We start from the raw sequence: 21,574 nt of genomic DNA on the forward strand, positions 1-21,574 counted from the left end.
GAGGTTAGATTTGACTTAATTTAGATCGCAGTATGAATCTAGCTCTATTGACTTGTTGTTTAACCATTGAATTACATCTGTTTCAGTATGAAACTTAATTGTTGAAAATGGGCTTTTTAAGGAACTGATTAAGTGAAAGTTATAATTTGCATAGCAAAAATGTAATGGAAATTTTGCAAAAAATGATAGAATGGTTGATTTTTCAATTTATTAATATATTGTTTGTCCTTTAACAGATGGTAATTTTTGGGGGAGAACTTTGGCAGCTGTTTCCAGCTCTACAGACCCAAGCAGTTATGAAGGCTTTGGACCTTTCATGCCTGGATTTGAGATCATTCCATACAATGACTTACCAGCCTTAGAGGTATAGTTAGTACACTGTGTTCATAACTGTTAGTCGTGGAAACTTAAATGAAAGATAAGGTATTAATAAACCATAATAAATTCATGCAGAATGGTATAAGAAGGACGAGTTCTGTAGTTTGTGAATGTTAATTGCATTTCACCTTTTATCCTGTGTCTGTATATTATTGTCATTTTGCTCCATGGAGTTTGGGTTGATTAATAAATAATGACATAAATAAATGCATAGATATATTGAATCCAACATTTTAATGCGGGTATTATCAAAGTTTTTTTTTAATTAAAATTTCGAAGCAAAACTAACAGGATTAATAGAATGAAGAAGGAAAAAGAAGTAGATGTTTTGATTGTTGAAACACACACGTGTATGTACTATGATAGAGTTCATAAAGTAGATACTGGTATCAATGACAATACAAAGGTTCAAGAAAAAAGAAAAGGCAAATTAACTGTTTGTCATTGTTATATTTCTCTACAATGCCCTTTCCCCATGTTTATTGGAGAGATATGTGACTTCTATTTAAAAGATGAAAGCAGATAAAGCTATGGAATCAGTCTTTGAGTTTTGATTTTCATTTTCTTCAGTTTGACTTTACTGAAGTTTTTATGTACGTCATTGTCTCTGCACATTATATTGCAAGAAGTCTTCATCATCAATATATAATGAAGTGGGTATAGAGATGGCGCTGCTGAATGAGGATATTACAGAGTGTTAAAAAATCACTTCCTGGTATTCACAAAGTTTTACTGTGATGCAAAAGCCTTATCATGGAAGGTTCCTGCTTCAGTGACTGCTTTCGTTCTATTTTTTTGTCGTTCCCGAGATCATACGATAAAGAGTGGTCTCATGAGCAAATACACATGCTAACGCTGCAATCCATTAACTCTTATGGGAGTACAGGTAAGTTCAGCGGAACTGTGGGTGTAGAAGATATCGATATAGGTGTTGACTTATTTGTGATTGTCTGTAGGCACACTAATGAGGCTGAATAAAAATATGAATACCTGTTTGTGTCTGTCTGGATGGTGACACTACAGGGGCTTGCATAGGGAATGCCTAATCTGTGTGTGTGTGTGTGTGTGTGTGTGTGTGTGTGTGTATATATATATATATATATATATATATATATATATATATATATATATATACAAATATATATATATAATACACACACACAACTGTGTATGTATATGTCTAAATGTGTATGTGTTTGCATGTGGGGGGTGCTGCCTTTGCTGACACAATATATGGGCTAGGGGGATAATGTCATTATGATTTCCTTATTTAAATCGCAAGTTATAGTAAAACTGGATTGCACTAGTCCTTGTTTATTCTTTTTTAATTTGCAAGTTGTTAGACTGAGGATTTTCACTTTATTCTTATTGAGTTCACTATAGTATGTTAAGGTAGTATAATACCCCTGAAAATATGGAGTCCGACTTCGTTTTTCTTGTATGCATTCATTTTCAGGGAAAGACAGTTAAGTAGAAAGGAAGAGATAATCTTGCTGGCTAAGCCTGAGATGCGTGGAAATAACAGTTCCCAGGGAAAGTTACAGAATGTTCCTTTGTCAAGGGAAAGATGTATTTATTTGCAATGAAATGCTAGATAAAGAATAAACAGTTAGGCACTGTGGGACACATGCAAGACAAGGCTTGAAAACCAAGGCTAAAGAGGCAGGTAAAACATTACAGTATTTTGATATTATTAGGAAATACATCAAACACTGTCAGTTGAGTAATTTAACTTATTTGTTTGGACTAATATGCAAAATGTCTTTTCAGTACAGACACTTCAGCCTTAGTGCCAAAGTTTGGTCAGATATCCATCATTAATCAGAATATATGTGCAGAAACTTTGGATATATTTATCAGCACTGTTATTGTTATCCAACATTCCCGAATTTCTACAAACTGTTATTGTTCATCAGCACTGTTGTTGGAGACAACATTCGGATATTGTGAACATCTAATAAAGCATTCTTAACCAAATTACAGCATGTGCAGAATTCATTCTGAAGAGTACAAAAAGACTTGGCTCATAAAGTAGAGACTGGCACCTGATAACATAAGTTTGGATAATTAAATGATAAAGACATTCTGTACTTTCAGTTTGTTTCCAGTTAATTTGAGTATCATCCAGTATATCAGTTCTTACACAACTTATAGTAAGACTGGACTGCCCAAGCATGAACTGTTTAATGCTATAAAACTATAATAAAGTTGTTCTAAAAGGAAGGAGGTGATGAGCCTCCTCCTAAAAAGAGAGATATTTTGTATAGTAAACAGTGCAGTCAATCCTTCCTTATCTCTCAGGAGAGTAGATGTGATCTTAGGACTTTCAGAACTTCTATTATACAAAAGCATCAAGGAAGTACTCAGCCTTCCAGGTAGGAGCCAGTAATTACCAGTTCTGGATGCTACCATTTGGTCTGTCTTCATTACTCATGGTCTTCAAAATGCTGTATGTAGTAACAGCTTACCATAGGCTGCAGGGAACCACGATTTTCACATATCTGGATGAGTGGTTTCTGCTTCATCAGTTCAGGCTTTGACTGCCTCCTATGAATCTGTAATCAGAATGTACAGTGAACCTTGTGAAGTCCCACTTGGCCATGTTTTGGGTGATCAGCTGCAGTCAGTATTCTTTGATGGACAAAATTACCAGTGGATTGGATGATTTCTCTTCAAAGTTTCCATGATTGTAACTTTTGATGTTAGGTAGCCCATTCTCACCTTCTTTTTTAAATATGGGCTTGGACGATTTTCAAGCTCCAAGACTTCTGGTTGGCTTGTGGCTAAGCAGGTATCCCATGGTGCACCAGTGCAGTCTCCAGATCTCATTTGCCACGTTGACGAGTTCGGATGTGCTTCTCTTGGCTCTGGCTAAGTTTTTGCATTTTTCATTATCTAGTGAGTTTTTTCATATTTACTGAATATCTACATATATAGGGCTTTATCTTTATTGTCTTGTGGTTTTGTGTGACTGTATTATTAGTATCCTGTGTACCAGTAGTTAGGCGCAGTTGTGTTTTGCCTAAATCGTTAGTTTTGACGGTTTCGCCTTTTCCTGTTATTTACTGGAAAATATACAGATAGGGTTTACCTTAATTGCCTTGTGGTATTAGTAGTCTCCTGTGTATCAGTAGTTAGGCGCAGTTGCGATTATTGTCTAGATAGCTAGTTTGGCGATTTTGCCGTTCTTAATCAATAGGGTCTCCTATTGATTATTTTTCTGTCAAGCGATTATTGTTGACTGGTGGTCTTTAGCGGGGACCCGCTAAAGTCTTAATTACTTTACAGTTTCGAATTTTACTCCTACCCTTTGAGCGTGTGTGTGTGTGTGTGTGTGTGTGTGTGTGTGTGTGTGTGTGTGTGTGTGTGTGTGTGTGTGTGTGTTGTGGTATTCTTGGTCTGTTTGAATTAGAAGACCCAGTTCTGCACAGGGCTAGGGGCCCATTTAACTTAGAGGATCTAGTCCTCATGTTGCTACTCCACTGTATTTTTATTTGAAATGTTTTCCTGTTTGACTGAATCTGTCTGTTGTTTAGTGAAAGACTTTTTTTTTTTTATTACACCAGGCTAGGCCCGTTTAACTTAGAGGACCTAGTCCTCGTGTAATTCTTCTGCAGGGGTAGACCCGTTTTAGTTAGAGGACCTAGTCGTCAGTCATTCTCTTTTTCTTTCTGCTCTGGTTGCTTGTGTGTTGCAATGTCTAAGGATAGCAAGGAGCACAAACCCTCTGGGTTTAAAAAATGTATGAAGTGCTCCCAGAAAATGTCTTTGACGGATGGCCACAGTAGCTGTGTCTACTGTTTGGAAGCCATCCATTTGCAAGAATCGTATTTGTTCTGTCATGCTTTCTCTCCTAGAGTGTTGCAGGAGAGAAAGAACAAACTGATACTCAGGGGTCTTTTGAAGCCAACCTTCGAGGAAGCTTTTTCTGGTTCTTCGGCTTCTTTGTTTAAGTCTTTGAAGTCAAGATCTGACTCAAAATCAAAAGGTTCACAAAGGCCTTCTCCGGCACCGGCTGGTGTTTCGGAGCCACATGCCAAATTAACAAATTCTGCCTCAACTCCTCAGTCTTTGGAGCTGAAGGAGAGCACCGTGGTTTCAGAGTCTTTCACATGTGCTTCGGTGCCAACTGCTGAAGCCTTGCAAATAGTTGACTCTGCTTCTCGGAGCCGGTCTGTAGAGTCCCTGCTGGTCTCCTTGCTGGTCAAATCTTCACTGCCTGCTAGGTCAAGATCCCCAACCTTATCTTCTAGATCTTCCAGGAGTCTTTCGGAAGAAGATGTGGAGAGGGTAGTACTGAGACTCCTGAAGTCGTCTGCCCTGCCTAAATTTTTGTTGGCTCCGACCCAATCGGCTCCGGAGCCACTCGAACCAGTCTTGTCATCATCCGTGATTCCTCCTCCAAGCCATGTTGGTTTTTGGTAGCCGGAGTGCTTGTTACCAACGGAGGAACCGCCTCGGTTCCGGCTCCCCTTGCGGTTGCATTGGAGCAGAGTTTGTCTCCGACACGCTCTACTCTGACCGTCGTGTCCAGGGACCGAAGCTCTTCTTTCGGTGCCGAGGTGGAGGGTTTGAATCTATCTTCATCGGTTCCAAGCATTCCTCTCGGTGCTTCCGTCGGGGTGAGCTTGGACCCTGCATCTATCTCGGAGCTGATGGCTTGGGCTCCGGCACAGTCCTTTGTCTCTTCAGAGCGGGGATGGTCTTCGGAGCCAGAAAGGTCTGTTTTTGAGGTGATGAGGAGTGTGCTGTCACAATCTACAGCCCCTGCCAGTGGTACAAGCAATCTTCCCCCCAGGGCTCCTACTTCGGTCTCAGTACCTACTCTCTCCGGAGACAGCAGAGACCCACAACCTCAGGATCCACCGGCTGGTGGCCCCCACTCTTCCGGGGACTCCCCATAAGGTCCTTTTGAGGAGCCCCCCTCGGAAGAGAGTATGCAAGAGGAAGCATATTGACTCCCAGATTGAGTCTCTGACATCGGACACTGACCTCGATGAGTCGGAGGGGTTGCCTAAGTCATCCTCTGATGATGTCTTCTTTGTGGACATTCTAGAGATCGTTAAACAGAGGTGCGACTGGTCCACTGTCAACCCTTTTGATGAGGAGTCGGTGTACCTGAAGGCTTTCGAGTCTTAACCCTCTGCCTCTTGGGTGTCTCCACCTTTCGACGAGCTAATGGTCTGGTTAGTCGGAAGGTGTGGGATACTCCCGATGCCGTGGAGCCAGTTCCTAGAAGACCAAATAAGTTCCTGTCTTCCCCTCCTGGAAAAGAATTCTTGTCTAAGGGCGTTTCCGTAGATGCTATGGTGGTGGTGGTAGCCACGAAGGAGTTGGCGAAGACTTCTTCCTCTGTTCATCCGCCAAACAAGGAGTCTTGACAGATGGACAGATTTGGGAAGCGTGTATTTAGTTCAGCGGCTTTTACACTTCGATCCCTGAACTATCTTACCCATTTCATGAGATTGCTGAGGGATCTCCTCAAGGAGTTAGGAGATTCCATACAGGGTGCTTGTCCTGAGGGAGTCACGGATAGGATCTCTGCTCAGTTGTCCACCCTAAATTCGGTAGTTAACTCCTCCATGCAGCTTATCTCTCATGCGGGTGATGGAGCGAGCAGAGCAGCGGGTTCAGGAGTTGCCCTTAGGTGCCACTCCTGGATGCGCTTGTGTAATTTTGCGAAGCCTTTTAAGTCCACCTTCACCGAAGCCCCATTTGATGTTTCCTCCTTGTTTGGTTCCAAGGTGAAAGAAACACTCACTCAGTGTGAATAGGAAGGAAAGACTGTCTCTGCAGTGGGAGTCCGTTATACCGTCCCCTCTCGACCATACCCCAAAGGTCAAAGGGGAGGTAAGATGTGGTTCAAAAAGTCCCAGAGGGCCTTTCCAGACACACAGAGTGAATCCTCCTTCAGAGGCAGAGGAGGAGGAAATGGTAGACGTCGTCCTAGATGCAGGGGTGGTCCGCAATACCAACAAGGCCGTGGTTCCTTTGTTAAGGTACATCTTGCAATTATCTCTAGTTTCCATGCTGAGTGACAGTCTTTTTCACTGATATAATTAAAAGTATGCAAAGGTTTTCTAAAGGACATTTTCCTTCTTAGACCTTCAGTGTGAGAGACTATGCTCCAGAACCTGATATTACCACCATCTGAGCCTGTAACTTTAGCTAAATTGAAATACCTGTCTTGGAGAGCATTGTTCCTACTGGTGGTTAGATCTGCTAGAAGAATTTCTGGTATGTGTGCTATTTGTGTTCATCCCTTATACCTAGTATTTTATAAAGATAGGACTACTGATTAAACAACTATTTCTGTGATGACCGAAGGAGCCATGGAGAGTAACCTTTAACCAGTCCATTCATTTCTCCATTTCCCCCTTAGTCTAACCAAGGACAGTATCTTCTCCATTAAGTAGTTGTGCACTATCAGCTAAACGTTTTGTTGTGAGATAACAAAGGGAGACCGTAAAGGCAGACATTTATTTGCATCCTTATCACAGCAGAATCTTGGAAAGAATATATCTGAGGTTACCTTAACCATTTGGTTTGAATACATGCAGTTTTATCATAATAAACAAAACTAGCATCTCTCTACAGTACCGAAGGCACATTCCATTAAAACATTTGCTGTACCTGTAACAATTTTTGAGAATAGAGCTCTAGATGAGATATTTACAGCAGCAACTTGGCTTACTCTTGACACTTAGTCAGGACACAATACACTGGATGCTCTCTGGTTTAGTTTTTGGCTGGGGTGCCTTCTGTGCAGAGTTTGCATGTATTCCCTGTGTTTATGTGGGTTTTCCCTAGGTGCTCTCTTTTTTTTCTTTCACATTCTAAAGACGTGGTAGGTAGATCAGTGACTTCTAAATTATCTGTTGGTGTGTATATGCTTGTGTATGTGATACACGAGAAAGGTCTTGCGATCAGTTTCCTTCTCCACCCTTTCCCTGGTAATCTGCATAGTTGGCTGTGATTGTTCATTAGGTCAGTGTAAGAGTCAGCTCTAAATCACTGTTATCCGGAGATGTTCCCATAAGCAAGTCTACCACAGACATTTTGCTTGAGACACTGCCTGCTGTTACGGAGGGTAACCTTCCTCTTATTAGATAATGAAAGCTACATACATAAAAATCGATCTGTAAGGTCAGGTCCATCATCTATAACACAACCACCCACCTTCCAGTGCATAGCTGGTTTTTATATTCCTCTTTCACTCCTTATGTTCTTTGGGGCATTTTATGCATCTTTCAAACATCTGGAAAGATCTGTACTGCTGTATATTATGGAAAAAGAGAAGGATTCATGGCAGACTGAGAAAGTTTAATCTGCCAAGTGTTTCTTATGCCTGCATACTTATTCTTGCTGTTATGGGGAGGCTCTTACTCTTATGATCTGTCATTATGGTGTGTACATAATTTTCACTGTCCTCATGTTTTGTTTGTTTTCATACAACAGTAGTCAGTGTAAGCCTTGTGTAAGAAACCATTGAGGAGTTAAGGAGACTACTGTAGTTGGTGTTACCATCGTCTGTGACGACACAGTGCTATTGGAAGTACAGACTTTATCTAGCAACTGCTGAAGACTTTGCTGTAGGAAAGCTGCCTCCAGGTGGTGGGGCCTTTCTATATGACTTGACTGATGCTCTTTTGGAGATCTGTTGATACATAGTGTTCATCTCTAACTGCATTTATTTATGTTCTTTTGTACAGCATGTGCACAAATTTGTTAATACAGGTATGTAAGAATTAACTTTTTTTTCTGTTAAACAGCGTGCCGTGCAGGATCCAAATGTAGCAGCTTTTATGGTTGAACCAATTCAAGGTGAAGCTGGTGTGATTGTTCCAGATGATGGTTACTTGCAAGGAGTGAGGGATATTTGTACACAACACAATGTAAGTATTTTTGCTAACATGAATTAGCAAAATGTTTTTCAGTCTTATATTACAGCTCTGTAAAAGCTAACTTTTTACCATACTGCTTTTTGCATTTGTTAAATTCACCATTGTTATATATACAGCACAGACTCATTATTATGTTATGTGGTGGGGGGTTTGGAAGCCATCAGTAAGTATTTTTGTACCACAGCAAGGTGTTCTTTTTATATTTACATATCTATTAATTTTATTTTCTGTTGTGGAAAGCATAACACTTTCATAAATATTTTGCTGAAGCAAGTTCTTTTCATTATCAGTATCAGATGCTAGCTGAAGAAAAAAATGCTAAAAGCAGCCAGCGGTTGACTTTCCATATCATGATTGTGCTTTATCTACCAGGCTCTTTGGCGGGATGATCCAAACATGGTTGTGTCTTGCATAGTAAATAACCTTCATTGGCAATGTAAACATAACCTATTTTATGCTACCTTCATGGTAGGTCATCCTGTATAAGAACAAAGTCCTGAAGCCATTCATTATTTCACTTGGGTTCCATCTGCCTCTTTGCAGCATTGTTTTTGATGTTTTGTTTCCATATTTAGCTGTGTGTGTGTGTGTGTGTGTGTGTGTGTGTGTGTGTGTGTGTGTGTGTGTGTGTGCATTGTTAGTTATTTCTACATTCAATTCAGCACTCTCTTAGTAACACATGTTGAAAGAAAGAAAACGAAAACTAAAAAAATAGTTATCAAAGCAGAAACAAATACTTTGTTTCTTTTAAAATGGAGTTTCAGTTTCAGAGAGAGACAGAGAAAGGGATAAATATCTCGTCCATCTCTGGGATGGACCCTACTGAACTGCCAAAAAAGGCCATTTTTATAAAAACATAGAGTATGTTTTTATTTATCTGCACATGTTCTTAAAAATGTTATATTTATTCATGAGTTGTAACTAAACATTTCGGAAACCAGTTTTCCTTGGTTATTTTTGGTGCATCCTAAGGATAGACCTTATCCCCATTAGATAGAATAGCTGAAACAACAACATCCTAGTAAAATTCATACTGAGCATCACAATGTAAAGTGCATTTTTAATATTTAAATGACAGAATGACTCCTTTTATAACAGAATAAATAATTAAAAAATGGATGGCCTATCTTTACAGGCAATAGGGTGTATATCTTAGTTTTCTGCATATCTCATTTGGCAAATGTTTTACACCGGATGACCTTCCTGAGGTGAAGAAAAGAGTACAGGCAGGGTGGAGAAGAGTGTCAGGAGTGATTTGTGACAGACGTATACCAGTAAGAGTGAAAGGGAAGGTCTACAAGAGGGTAGTGAGACCAACTATGTTATATGGGTTGGAGACAGTGGCATTGACAAAAAGGCAGGAGTCAGAGCTGGATGTGGCAGAGTTAAAGATGTTAAGATTTGCACTGGGTGTGACGAGGGTAGACAGTATTAGGAATAAGTATATTAGAGGGTCAGCCCAGATTGGACGGTTTGGAGACAAAGCCAGAGAGGCGAGATTGTGTTGGTTTGGACTGTGCTAAGGAGGGATGCTGGGTATATTGGGAAAAGGATGCTAAGGATGAAGCTGCCAGGTAAGAGGAAAAGAGGAAGGCCTAAGATAAGGTTTATGGATGTGGTGAGAGAGGACATGCAGGTGGTTGGTATGACAGAGCAAGATGCAGAGGACAGGAAGAAATGGAAACAGATGATCCGCCGTGGCGACCCCTAATGGGAACAGCCGAAAGAAAAAGAAGGGTGTATATCTTGGTTATTAATCTGTGTCTTGGAGTACACACACAGTATTTTGTCAGACCTTTGTAAGCACAACATAATCATGACTGGAATATATAGTACTCCTGTAATGAAATGGAGTATGCAAGATGGCGCAGCCCTTAGGTAAGTAGAATGCACTTTTACCCATTGGAGGATCTTCCAGATGAACATAAATGAATGCAGAAACAGAATATGTTGTGTAGTCCAATCTCACCTTCATTTTTACATAAGGGTTTGGACGATTTACAAGCTCAAAGACTTCTGGTTGGCTCGTGGCTAAGCAGGTTATCCCATAGTGCACCAGTACAAACCCCAGATCTTGTTTGCTGCATCAATGCAAAGACAAACAGTAATAAACCAGCAAAAAACACACAACCCTGGCGCCCAAGAGAAGTAAGTCCAAAGAACGGTAAATCCGTAACACTGTGAGTGAGCTGTAAAGGCTGACAACTTTTCAAAAAGATTACGAACTGTTACTGAAGACCAATGGTAATGTCCAAGTAAGAAAAGCGCAAAAAGTCCCTTTAACGCAAAATTTATTGTTTACACAAGTTAAGCGTTTTCGCTGAAGCCACAGCTCCAGCTTCCTCAGAAGTACAGCAGATTACAATCAAACACAACTTTTAAAGTGCTAAGCGCGGGCTTTTTTGCTAGTAAGATTTAAAGGCATATTAGCCCTCCCTTAAAATGTACTAAACATTTCAACACTAAATGCGGTGTTTCAGATGAGAACCAGTAACCATAACTAACCAACCTCATTTTTTCTTAATAAAAATTTTTTTTATATAAAAATTTTAATGTGTATATTGTCAGTCCAACTTCCACTTAATATTAAAAACAACCTAGAACAATAGTTCATATTTACTTAAAAAATATTGTAGACTAATCAAGTTTCTACCTAAAACAACAAACGTAAATGCAGTAAAGAATTGAAATCCTGTAAAAATACCATTTACTTAACAATATTATGCAATGTAGTAACCACTGCTTTTGTGTATTACCCCCCAACTTAACCATCAAACATTTTGGTGAGTAGAGTATCCTTTAAAAATACATACGAATGTTTAAGCATATAATATGCTTAAACATTCGTATGTATTTTTAAAGGATACTCTACTCACCAAAATGTTTGATGGTTAAGTTGGGGGGTAATACACAAAAGCAGTGGTTACTACATTGCATAATATTGTTAAGTAAATGGTATTTTTACATGATTTCAATTCTTTTTACTTGCATTTACGCTGTTTGTTGTTTTAGGTAGAAACTTGATTAGTCTACAATATTTTTTAAGTAAATATGAACTATTGTTCTAGGTTGTTTTTAATATTAAGTGGAAGTTGGACTGACAATATACACATTAAAATTTTTATATAAAAAAAATTTTTATTAAGAAAAAATGAGGTTGGTTAGTTATGGTTACTGGTTCTCATCTGAAACACCGCATTTAGTGTTGAAATGTTTAGTACATTTTAAGGGAGGGCTAATATGCCTTTAAATCTTACTAGCAAAAAAGCCCGCGCTTAGCACTTTAAAAGTTGTGTTTGATTGTAATCTGCTGTACTTCTGAGGAAGCTGGAGCTGTGGCTTCAGCGAAAACGCTTAACTTGTGTAAACAATAAATTTTGCGTTAAAGGGACTTTTTGCGCTTTTCTTACTTGGACATTACCATTGGTCTTCAGTAACAGTTCGTAATCTTTTTGAAAAGTTGTCAGCCTTTACAGCTCACTCACAGTGTTACGGATTTACCGTTCTTTGGACTTACTTCTCTTGGGCGCCAGGGTTGTGTGTTTTTTGCTTGTTTGCTGCATCGACGAGTTCGGTTGTGCTTCTCTTGGCTCTGGCTAAGTGTCAAAATTTTTGTATTTCAATTTTGTATTACAGTTATTACTGTGTTGTAAGGTGCTATTATCCTAGGCAGTAGTGTTGTTTGCCCTTTTTGGTGCATTCTTAGCTTAAACTTGTTGTTAGTCTGGTATCCTGTGTGCCAGTTTAGAGTTCTTTGCAGGCGCTGTTGCGCTTTTTTCCTTATCAGGTAGTTTGTCGCAGTTCTCCACTGCTAGTTAACAGGGGCTCTTGTTATTCTGTTGTTTTTTCTAGACCGTTATTGTCAGCTTAGTTTCCTTAATCGGAGATTGTATTTTTGGCAGGGATCCGCTGGATGTTCTTCGTGTTTCACTGTTGCAGTCATTACATTTGGGTTATCCTGCTGGCAGGTTGCCGTCAGTTGGCCTGAATTCCGAAGTTTTGGGTCCTGCGTCAGTTGCTGTCGCCTCTTCCTTGACGTCAGGTCATCAGGGGTATAAACAAGCAGCCAACACCATTTTCTTCAGTCTTTCTTGCCGCGCGGTGCCCGAAGCAAAAGTAGTTCGCAAGTGCCGGTTGGCCGACTCCTGAGATTTTCATGTTCGAGTTTCAGATCCAAAGTCTTCATTAAAAGCGAAGTACCCTGTTGGGGAAACTTTTTTCTTGCTCCAGACCGATGTCAGAAAAAGTTAATAATTGTATTTCTTGTGGGAAGCAAATACTGTACCTCCTTTTGAGCCAGCTGCTACTGTGGATATAAAGTTCTTATCTTTGAAAACAGCTCTGCTCCTAGCAATAACTTCTGAAAGACAAGTTTCAGAGCTACAGGCTCTCATGGCTGTGGAACCCTTTATCATTTTTTATCCAGACAGGGTCTCTCTGAGAACAAACCCTACATTTATGCCTAAGGTGGTATCAAGTGTAGCCCTTAACCAAACTATTCATTTGCCAACTTTTTATCCAAATCCACAGAACAAGGGGGAAAAAATTCTGCATTCTTTGGACGTACACAGACAACTTCGATTCTACTTGGACAAAACTAAAGATCTGAAGTAGGGACTTCATTTGTCAGCAACCTGTGGGGGTCTTGGATCCGATATCGGATCCGAGTCGGCAACTTGTTTCATAGCTAATGGATCCGAGCTCCTAGCTCCTCCCCTCACCCATAATCCCCTGCCAACCCTCCATGACTCTAGATCTAGTTTGCCGTGCTTGTGGATGGCTGGATTCCTTGAGCTCTAGTAAAAAATCGTCAGTTAATTCTGTTTTTTCTGTCAAATTTCTCTACCTTAATTTAAAAAAGTGTGTAAGAGTTAGGTTCCCTGTAATATTAAAATTTTTTACTTAGTTTTTCCCTCCCTTCGCTGGTCGTTAGTGAGTGTGTGTGTTGTGTTTTTGGGGCCTGTGTGTTTGTCTAGCACTCCTTTTTTTCTTTAAAGTATGGCTGAGGCCCCAAAAGCCATTTTTTCTAAATGTACCGAGTGTGGCCATAAGCTCTCCCCGGCTGATGGCCACACTGCGTCGTGCCTTGGGGTTGAACACCTCACCTCAGGCTGTACCATTTGTGCAGCGTTCAACCCCAGGGCACTGAAAGACCGGTTGTCGAAGCTGGTCCTGACAGGACTTTTACCCCTGGACTCGGCTCCGGCCTCCACTGCTCCCGTGGCACTACCACAGGCTGTGGTTGTTGCCACTCCTGCCCCCATTCCTTCGGCTGGGACTCAAACTCCCACTAAAGCGCCGGAGGACAGGGAGGCTAGGAGGGAGAAATGGAGGGAGAAGCACCACAAGCGGCGGGCCGAGGCCTCCTCTTCGGCCCTACCGGCTAAGCGGGCTTCTCCCTCCACTGCTTCTAGGTCTCCTCCTCCTCGGCTCCAATCTCCTTGTTTCTCCCCAGGGCCCGAGGAGGAGGAGGCCCGATCTCCATCGAGGTCATCGAGGCGGCATTCCAGGCCTGCCTCGGTGGCCTCTTCGAGATCAACATTCAGCATGTCTGATGCAGACTTGGACCGGATGATGCGAAGATTCATCCAGGCCCAGCTGCAGATGGGAGTGCTCTTGCCTCCCCCCCCCCTTCGGGGGGGGGGAGCTCAACACCATTTTTCACTCCAATTGCTCCTTCTCCGAACCGCTACCCGGGTTTGGAGCGTTCGGAGCCAAGCAGCATCGGAGCCGGGGGTGGGTCGGCGCCGACAGTACTTGGTACTTCGGATCCGACCCTGCCCTTGAGTCTGTCGGATCCGACCTCTCTGAGCCGTGGCCCGAGCTTCGGATCCGAGGGATTCAGTGTGCCTTCGGCTCCGTCCAGGTCGTAGCGCACTGGTCCTTCGGATCTGATGGTCTTGGCGCCGGTTCTGATCCCTTCATCGGACCCGAGTGGGAGCCGACTCTCGGAGCCCAGAGAGAGTGTTTCCCCCTCGGCCTTCGATGTAGTGGAGAGGGCTATGTCGAGAGCATTCGGACCCCTGGCCCTTGTCTCGGCTCCACCCTGCACTCCCTCTCTGCTGGGTCAGGCTTCCATCACCCGGCCTAAGGGACAACCTGCTTCAATGTCCCAGGTAGTTCCATTGGAACAGGATGTTGCTGGCGAGACCTCCTCGGACAGCCCCCCCGAGGAAGTGCCTCGCAAGCATAAGTGCAAGAGGAGGCACGTGGACTCCCCTGAGTCCTTAACTGATGACACGGACTTGGATGAAGGGGAAGGCTCCCCAAGATCACCCCCTGAGGATGTCTCCTTTGGAGACATTATGGAGATGCTGAGGATCAGAGGTGGGTGGTCTGCCCCCAAGTCTTCCTCCGAGTCCGTGTTTCTGGAGGCATTCGAAGCAGGCCCATCTACCTCTTGGGTGTCCCCTCAGGCCGACCCCTTGGTGGACCTTATTACCACCAGGGCGTGGAAGGATCTGGACACCGTGGAGCCAGTAACAAACGCCCGGACAGGATACTAAGCCCCCCCTCAGACCGTTCACATCTGGAGCAAGGGTCCCCCCGTAGATGCCATGTTGACGGCGGCAACCACGAAGAGGGAACTAGCTCAGGAGAGCCCCTCAGTCCATCCACCGAGCAAGGAGTCCCGCTCGATGGACCGCTTAGGGAAGCGAGTTTTTAGTTCAGCGACCTTCTCGGTAAGGTCTCTGAACTATATGGCACATGTCATCAAGATGCAGCGGGATCTTATCAAAGAATACGCTGCATTCCCCCCTGAGTCCATGTCGGCAGAGGACAAACAATTGTACTCCACCCGAATAGCCACTCTAAGATCCATTTCAAATACCTCTATGCGGCTATTGTCCCACGCCACCGAGGGAGCCGCTAGAGCTAGCGGAGCGGACCTAGTCATGAGACGTCAGGCCTGGCTCAGTCATTGTGACTTTGCGGAGCCCTTTAAAGCGTTCTTTGCGAACGCCCCTTTCGATGGTTCTGCCCTGTTTGGCAAAACGGTTCGCGAGACACTTGTCCAGAGCGAAAAGGGCGGGAAGACTTTGTCTGCCGTCGAAGTCGACTTCTCTGCTCCCCAGCGGTCCTTTTCGAAGAACCAAAAGGGTCAGAAGAAGATGTGGTTCCGGAAATCGCAACATTCCCAACCCGCTCCGGACAACCAGTCCTTCCATGGCAGAGGAGGACAGGGAGGACGCCGCCCCAGGGGCAGAGGGGCTCCGAGAAACTTTGGGTCCAGAGAACTTTTCTCTGACCGTCCCACACAGCAGCCCTGAAGGGTTGCCCGACTGCTCCACTCTGGAGGCAGTCGGGGGACGCTTCTCGGAGCACCTAGCGGCATGGGAGTCCATAACGACAGACCGCTGGGTGCTTCGAATTATATCCAGAGGGTACAAAATCCCATTACTTCATGTCCCCAAATTCAAGGACCTCCCAGATGTACCACCCGATCAGAGGGAGGCTGCAGCCGCAGAAATTCAGCAGCTACTAAGAAAAAGAGCCATCCAGCTCGTCCCCCAAGACCAGCTCGGATTAGGGTTCTACTCCAGGTTCTTTTTGGTGCCAAAAAAGACGGGGGACTTGAGACCAATTCTAGACCTGCCCCTTTGAACCTGTCGGTAACCAAGGAAAAATTCCGAATGGTCACTCTTCAATCTATTCTCCCCCTTCTAAGGGGAATGATTGGATGTGCTCTATAGACCTCAAGGATGCGTACTACCACATTCTAATGGACAGACGATCCAGGAGGTTCCTCCGCTTCCGGCTGGGAGCCAGTCACTACCAGTTCAGGGTCCTTCCCTTTGGCCTCACCACAGCCCCCAGGGTGTTCACCAAGGTATTAGCAGTGATTGCGGCCCACCTGAGACTCCAGGGAATACAGGTCTTTCCGTACCTGGACGACTGGCTCCTGACCGCCCCAACAAGGCATCTACTTTGCTCAGCCAGAGATTTCTTTCTCCGCCTAGCACCATAGTTAGGCATCACCATCAATGCAGACAAATCCTTTCTGGCCCCGACACAAGTCATAGAATTCATAGGAGCCAGAATAGACACCAGAGATCTCCGAGCCTTTCTGACGTCGGAATGACTACGGAATTTGCAACTTCATGTGCAGGCTATCCTCCAATCAGAGACCCTACCGATGGAATTGGTTCTGAGGGCGCTGGGCTCCATGGCGGCAGCGATAACGCTCCTTCCATGCGCCCGTCTGAACATGCGGGTACTGCAATGGACCCTTCTAGTACAATGGTCCTTTCTGTCCTTTCCTCTCCATCACCCCATTGCTATCAGCAAGGCTTGCAGGAGGGCTCTATTATGGTGGCTCCATGCTCCGGACCTCCATACGGGCCGACCCTTCTGCACCTCTCCCCCTCTCGCCACGGTGACCACGGACACCTCCCGCCTTGGGTGGGGGAGGCATTATTCAGGCAGGACTGCCCAAGGCACGTGGAACGATACAGAAACCTCCCTGCATATCAACATTCTGGAGATGAGAGCGGTGCTGTACGCGTTGCAAGCACTTCAGAATCTCCTCCCCGTAGGAACGATTGCAATTCAGTCGAACAGCATGTCGGTTGTCTGGTACATCAACAAACAGGGGGGAACCAGATCTTACCCTCTATGCCGCGAAGCCATGAGAGTGTGGGAATGGGCGATTTCCACCAACTGCTTTCTGATTGCAACGCACATTCCGGGGCGGGCCAACATCCTAGGGGACAAACTCAGCTGCACCCTTCTTACCCCGTACGAGTGGTCTCTCAACCCACTAGTAGCGAAGCAGATATTCGCAATATGGGGGCAACCCTGCTGCAATCTTTTTGCCTCTCCCTCATACACTAAATGCAGCAATTTCTTCGCTCTGATTTCCCCTCCAGGGGAAACCCCAAGAGACGCTCTGGTGCATGCTTGGCCACCCGGTCTACTTTATGCCTATCCTCCTCTACCCCTGATGCTGCAACTCTTACAGAAAGCCTCGCGGTTGGGGAGCAGGATGATCCTCATTGCCCCATTCTGGCCTCGGCAAATTTGGTTCCCTTACCTGTGGTCTCACCTAGTGAATCCCCCTTGGATTCTGGATCCCAGTCCGGATCTAATCTCCCATCCCTCAGATTTACCGACCCCAAATCTGGACAATCTGAAGCTGACAGCTTGGTTGCTCCAGTTCCACTCCTAGTTAGGACTCCCGGTATCTCTTCACCAGTCAAAGCCATCCTTGTGGCAGTGCATAAGCCCTCCACCAGGAAAGTGTACCACAGTAAATGGAAACGTTTCTCCGTCTGGGCGGAGCGTCATAATCTAGATCCCTTTTCGGCTCCTCTTCCATCCATATTAGACTTCCTAACCGAACTTTTTCAGGAAGGCGCTAGTTGCTCAACTGTCAAAGTGCAATTGGCTGCCATCTCCCATTACCATGTGGGACATGACACAGGGCCCTTGATGTCGGCCAAATTGTGTAAAACCTTTCTCAAGGGCACCTTTTTGCTTAGACCCCCTATAAAAGAAGCCGTACCACCTTGGGATCCTTCACTAGTTCTTCAAGCCCTGACTGCTCCACCTTTTGAACCTGCTGCTTCAGTAGATCTCAAATACTTGTCCTGGAAAACAGCATTCCTTGTAGCCATTACTTCTGTGAAAAGAGTTTCGGAGCTTCAAGCTCTTTCTGTGAAGCCTCCTTATTTGATCTTTCATCCGGACAGAGTGTACCTCAGGATCAATCCCTCTTTTCTTCCCAAAGTAGCATCAGAAACCAATATAAATCAATCCATAAATTTACCGGTTTTCTTTCCTAAATATCAGAATAAAGGAGAGTACAAGCTGCACTCATTAGATGTTCATAGGCAGCTACGTTTTTATACTCGTAGAGCAGCTGGTCACAGACAATCCGACCAGCTGTTCATTTTCTTTGCCAAATTTAATTTGGGGAAAGCAATATCAAAAATATCTCTATCACGCTGGATTTCACAATGTATCCTGTTAGCGTACCAAGCTTCTGGGAGATCCGCACCTGAAGGAGTTCGCGCACATTCCACTCGTTCCATCTCTACTTCTGCGGCCTTCAAATCTAGAGTTCCATTGGATGATATTTGTTCGGCAGCCACTTGGGCCTCATCTCATACCTTTATTAACCACTACAAACATGACGTGATTTCTAGAGGGAGAGCATCCTTTGGCTCTGCGGTGCTCCGCAATATCCTTCCATGATGGCCACCCAAGATTCAGGTAGCTGGGGACTCTGTCCCACAGGTTGCTGACAAATGAAGTTCCTACATCAGATTTAGAAGTTATGTACTCACCATAATGTTCCATCTGAGTAGGTAGCTTCATTTGTCTTCAACCACCCCCCCCCTCCTTCCCCCTGGCCTTCAGCGGATCTATGTAAGTTGGAATACCCTTTTTGGGTACATATTGAGGGGCAAACTTGATCTGAGGTCATGGAGGTTTGGCAGGGGATTATGGGTGAGGGGAGGAGCTAGGAGCTCGGATCCATTAGCTATGAAACAAGTTGCCAGCTCGGATCCGATATCGGATCCAAGACCCCCACAAGTTGCAGACAAATGAAGCTACCTACTCAGATGGAACGTTATGGTGAGTACATAACTTCTAATTTTCAGAAAGACAGAACAATTGCTAGTGGCATATGCCGCAGCATCACAAGGAAAGGCTATTTCCAAGCAGACTATTTCAAAGTGGATAGGTCACTGCATTCGTTTCTGCTATTCACAGCATGGCAAACCAGTGCCTAAGGGCATTAGGCCACATTCAACCAGAGCTGCAGCCACTTCTGCAGCCTTTCTCAGGGGAGTACCAACCAAAGACATTTTAGAGGCTGCTACTTGGAGTTCAGTGCATACCTTTACAAAACATTACAATCTGCCTCTTTACTCTAAATCCAGGGCAGGCTTTGCCACTACAGTTCTGCAGGGTCTCGTAGCCGCTCCTAATGCTGTTTAGCTCCAGCCCCCCAACCATAGCTTTGGGACTCAACCCAAATGTAATGACTGCAGCAGTGAAACATGAAGAACATAGTACAGATGTGTACACTTACCATAAATGTAGATGTTCGAGTGTATTCACTGTTGCAGTCCAGGTTACCCACCCGCCATCCCCTTTATTTTTGCTGGAACTTATCTTTACTTCTCTAATCTATACAACCTAGGTGGTGTATTTGCTTATAGATGAAGGTAATGCCTATTTTGCTGCATGTATGTTTTACTTACATAGTTAAAGCCTACCCTTTTGGGGGCACCTGACATCTGGGGCAAGACAAACTGAAGAAAATGGCGTCGGCTGCATCTTTTATACCCCTAACGACCTGATGTCAAGGAAGAGGCGACAGCAACCGACGCAGGACCCAAGACTTTGGAATTCAGGCCGACTGAGGGCAACCTGCTAGCAGGATAACCCAAATGTAATGACTGCAACAGTGAATACACTCAAACATCTACATTTATGGTAAGTGTACACAACTGTACTTTATTTGCTAAGGGTTGGAGTTCCTCCCTTAGTACATTAGTTATTTTCTTCAAATTGTTACCACATAGAGTTATATACAGTTTTCTGTGTGTGTGAGTTTTCTGGTCTGCTTAAATTAGAAGACGTAGCTTTCTGTTCCACCGGGCTAGGCCCGAAGTTAGAGGACCTAGTCCTCGTGGTACTTCCTTTTGTAGGGCTAGGCCTGTTTTAGTTAAGAGGACCTAGTCCTCTCCCCTCTGTCTTCTTCCTTTTGTGTGTGTGTGTGTGTGTGTGTGTGTGTGTGTGTGTGTGTGTGTGTAATGTCTAAAGAGAGTAAGGAGCACAAACCTTCGGGTTTTAAGAAGTGCATGAAATGCTCCCAAAAGATGTCTTTAACGGATGGCCACAGTAGCTGTGTCTACTGTTTAGGGGCCATCCACCTGCAGGAATCGTCCATGCTTTCTCTCCTAGGGTGTTACAGGAGAGAAAGAACAAGCTTATACTCAAGGGTCTACTAAAACCATCTTTTGAGGAAGTTCTAACCAGTTCTTCGGCTTCCTCCAAGTCTGGCAAATCTAAGTCTTCAAAAAGGCCTTCTCCGGCACCAGCTGGTGTCTCGGAGCCACCTACTAAACAGTCAAAATCTGCCTCCTCAACTCCACTGCCTTCGGAGCCGAAGGAGACCACCATTGTGTTGTCAGAGTTGGTTCCAAGTGTTTCGGATCCGACCTCTGAACCGATTGAATCAGCAATTGAATCTGCTACTCAGAGCCGGTCTGTGGATTCCTTACCAGTTTTCGTGTTACTGAAGTCTCCAGTGCCCTCTAGATCAAGATCCCCTACTATGTCTTCCAGATCTTCCAGGAGCCTTTCGGAAGAAGATGTGGAGAGGGTAGTGTTGAGACTCCTGAAGTAGTCTGTCTTACCAAAATTATTGTTGGCTCTGACCCAGTCGGCTCCAGAGCCACTCGATTCATAGGTTCATAGGTTAGTACTAAGCTAACTGCCCTTGCGAGCCATTTTAAGCCTAGCCAATTATCCCTTGTGAGACTCAAACCCTGTACCTTGCATTTGTAAGGCAAACACCTTAACCATTAGGCCACCCTCCCATCCAGCTTTGCCCTTGTCTGCTTTTCCTCCTCCAAGCCATCTTGGCCCTTTGGAGCCAGAGTGCTTGGTGCCACCGGAGGTACTATTGGTTCTAGCTCCCTTTGTCGCTGCTTTGGAGCCAGGTTCACCTCTAACATGCTCAGTGCCGTCCATTGTGTCCAGGGGCCAAAGCTCTCCTGTCGGCGCTGACAGGGAGGGTTGGAATCGATCTTTTTCAGTTCCGAACCTTCCTCTCGATGCATCGGCCAGGGTGAGCTCGGACCCTGCATTTGTCTTGAAGCCGACTGCTCTGGCTCTGATGTCAACCTTTGTCTGTTCGGAGCGGGGGAGGTCTTCAGAGCCAGAGAGGTCGGCGTTTGAGATGGAGTCTCATTCTCCAGCCCCTACGAGTGGTACTAGCACTCTTCCCCTGAGAGCACCCACTTCGGTCTCAACCTCTAGTCTCTTCGGAGACAGCAGAGACCCTCAGGAGCCATTGGCTGGTGGCTCCCACTCTTCCGAGGCTTCCCCGGAATGTCCCTTCGAGGAGCCTCCTCGGAAGAGGCTATGTAAGAGGAAGCATGTTGACTCCCAGGATGAGCTCTTGACATCGGACACTGACCTTGAGGAGTCGGAAGGGTCCCCCAAGTCATCCTCTGATGATGTCTCCTTCGTGGACATCTTGGAGATTCTTAAGCAGAGGTGCGACTGGCCCACTGTCAACCCTTCTGATGAGGTGTCGGTGTACCTGAAGG

General features: G+C 44.6%; 1 protein-coding gene across 2 annotated transcripts in view; it reads left to right on the forward strand.

Moving 5' to 3' along the window:
- The window catches only part of OAT (ornithine aminotransferase), a 1,138,382-nt gene that overhangs the window by 972,883 nt on the left and 143,925 nt on the right, over positions 1-21,574 (forward strand). For both annotated transcript variants that reach the window (XM_044056006.1, XM_044056004.1), the window contains 2 exons: positions 237-364; positions 8,151-8,273. In XM_044056006.1, the coding sequence (XP_043911941.1) occupies positions 237-364; positions 8,151-8,273 (251 nt within the window). The remainder of the gene's footprint in view (positions 1-236; positions 365-8,150; positions 8,274-21,574) is intronic.

Source organism: Protopterus annectens, chromosome 14.part0 (genome assembly GCF_019279795.1).
Source record: "Protopterus annectens isolate FY-2018-M chromosome 14.part0, PAN1.0, whole genome shotgun sequence".
Lineage (NCBI taxonomy): Eukaryota > Metazoa > Chordata > Ceratodontiformes > Protopteridae > Protopterus > Protopterus annectens.